Here is a 2,500-nt window from a genome sequence, read left to right as displayed (position 1 = left end):
ACAAATACCTACTGTATGTAGGTAAACACACGACTTCATAAACAACACAGACTAAAACACCAAAACAAGAGTTTTCCTTTAGGGGCTTTCAGTTGAAGTCTTGCAGCCAGTGGACTCGAAGCTTCTCACTGGCTCTATGTGTGTTTCGTTCATTAGTGCCTGTGTTTCATCATGTGCCAGTAACCACATGGGGACAACTGTGGCCCACAGTAATGGTTAGGGAGACCGTCTCACTTCATCACATGTACATGATGGATTAGTAAATTAGAGAAGTAGTATGGTAGAAATTTGCAAAAGGTTACCTATTCATGAATGAGACACAAATTGCCCAAAACAATAAATACATAAAAAAATAAAATGTATATATCCCAGCCCCTAACACCACTTCCCCCCACACACTTACTGTATACATATACTGCAATGCACACTGGGCACAGGTGAGGCAGCTCATGCTACACATACCATACACACATACGCGTAAGTACACACCCCACACATCACTCACCCTTGGCCCAGATTTGCCTGCCATTCCTTGGGGTCCATTTGCTCCGGCCTCCCCCTTGGCTCCAGGCTCGCCTGGGTCTCCCTTTTTGCCTGGTTGCCCATCAATACCCTGATGAGGGACACATAAAGCCATTAGGCCTACAGTATAAACAATGTGACAAAAACAAAAACTGTCCAACACTTAATTTACATTTGAATTGTAATAGCTGAAATGGGAAGTTCTGTGACTTAGGGTTGCAGACGTTTAAATAAACAATGTCCTTGTTTATATGAGACAATGATGGCCATGCACAAAAGGTGTTAAAATTTCATAAATATTGAATAATTTGACATGATTGCTATGAGCTGCATTAGAAAATCAAAAGGAGAGAAACATGAATGGTGCTACTACTCACAGGAGGTCCAGGGAAGCCAACAGCACCAGTGGGACCAGGCTCACCAGGAGAACCCTGAAACAGGATATGACATCATACATGACTCATGGCTGCAATACTTTAACAGGATATGATATCAGTGATGACTTATGACGATAGGCTAATAGTTACCATAAGTCATACATGGTGTACATAAGCTATGACATGAAAAAGCACAAAAAACTGCAGTAAACTTCCCTTTTCATTTTTTCCCCCATGAAACTGGTTGACTAAATATTAAAATGCAAATCACATAGGCAGATCACTGCATTATTTTCCACTTACAATGTGAGATTTGCTATATGGCCTAGGCAGAGGTCTACCCTTGCAGCCTTGTAGAATTGTAAACGTGTCTTAAAGATGGTAACACTATATTAATGACGTTAAAGTATATGCACAACTTTGGAAGCGGTTCGAGAGGGGCTGTAGACATAAAAGTCTAATTGTCTTGACAAAGATTCAGTGCTCTCTGGATGCTCTCCAGCTCTCATTGAGAGGGATGAGCACAAAGATTTATAAAGTTGAAATAAAGGTCAAGGCCAGACAGGGAATCTATAATCCTACTAATTAGAAAATGTAACATCATAAACACATCTTAACTGTATACAACTTCATTTACGCCACAAATGACACCAATGTGCTTACTCTTCACCCCAAGGACGTAACAAACACAACCAACTGAACCAAGTCATATACATGAAAAACAATCCAAATATATAGATGCTTGACGTTCATTACGTCCAAGAGTTAAATCAATTCTTAACTCTTATTTTGTTTCAAACATGTACAAGTTTTTTACCTGACATGCTGTGAGCCTTCGACTCACCGTTGAAACATGTCAGGTAAAAGATAAAAACGTTTACATGTCTGAAACAAAAGAAACTGTAGCCCCTTAATGCTCGTCGTACCTCCTGTGGCACGCTGTAATAGACATTGAAAGTTAAGTACTGTAGTACTACACTACTATGGCAGTGCACATGGCCTTTAGTAATACATTACGACTTGGTCATTGCCAATCTGGTAGCAGCTAATTTATAATGCCGTGTCTTAAGGGGTTAAGACTGAATCCAAATATATTCTCAACATAAACACAACCCAAGGACATCCCATTCCCACTCACAGCGATAGCTCTGGATCCAGGGTTTCCAGGAGGGCCTCTTGGTCCAGACTCACCCTGCGTAACAAAACACCAGATTAAACACACTGATTAAACGCACAGATTAAACACACAGATTAAACACACAACAACACAAGATATCAAGCATTCACACTTGGCTAGTGTACACCGAGACATATGGCCTCGTCTACCAATGGCATTGATATTCCCTGTATAACGTAAGCCTGCAGATTCATTTGTGAAGTGTATTAGGCCCTCCGCACATCGGTTTCAACAGAACTGCAGAGCACTTTCGCTTCCGACATCATTCCGAGCCCCGCAGACAATTTCACCCCAACAGAGCATGGATAGTCAATGGGCGGTTCCGACAAAATAGAACTCGTCTCTAATCGCTAGCCAATGTCTGCGGACATCGGCACCAGTGTGCGTGGATTCTAATGAAAACAATGCAATCTAACTTTTGCGA

General features: G+C 41.3%; 1 protein-coding gene across 1 annotated transcript in view; it reads right to left on the bottom strand.

The window, feature by feature from the left end:
* col5a2b (collagen, type V, alpha 2b) overlaps nucleotides 1-2,500 on the bottom strand; it is a 71,621-nt gene that overhangs the window by 20,761 nt on the left and 48,360 nt on the right. Inside the window, exons 36-38 of the mRNA XM_063212672.1 lie at nucleotides 2,038-2,091; nucleotides 900-953; nucleotides 506-613 (exon numbers count right to left, since the gene is read on the bottom strand). Coding sequence (XP_063068742.1) covers nucleotides 506-613; nucleotides 900-953; nucleotides 2,038-2,091 — 216 coding nt within the window. The remainder of the gene's footprint in view (nucleotides 1-505; nucleotides 614-899; nucleotides 954-2,037; nucleotides 2,092-2,500) is intronic.

The sequence above is a fragment of the Engraulis encrasicolus genome, chromosome 12 (assembly GCF_034702125.1).
Source record: "Engraulis encrasicolus isolate BLACKSEA-1 chromosome 12, IST_EnEncr_1.0, whole genome shotgun sequence".
Taxonomy (NCBI): Eukaryota; Metazoa; Chordata; class Actinopteri; order Clupeiformes; family Engraulidae; genus Engraulis; species Engraulis encrasicolus.
Note: the sequence above shows the minus strand (reverse complement) of the source record. Positions and strands in the feature narration are given on the sequence as shown.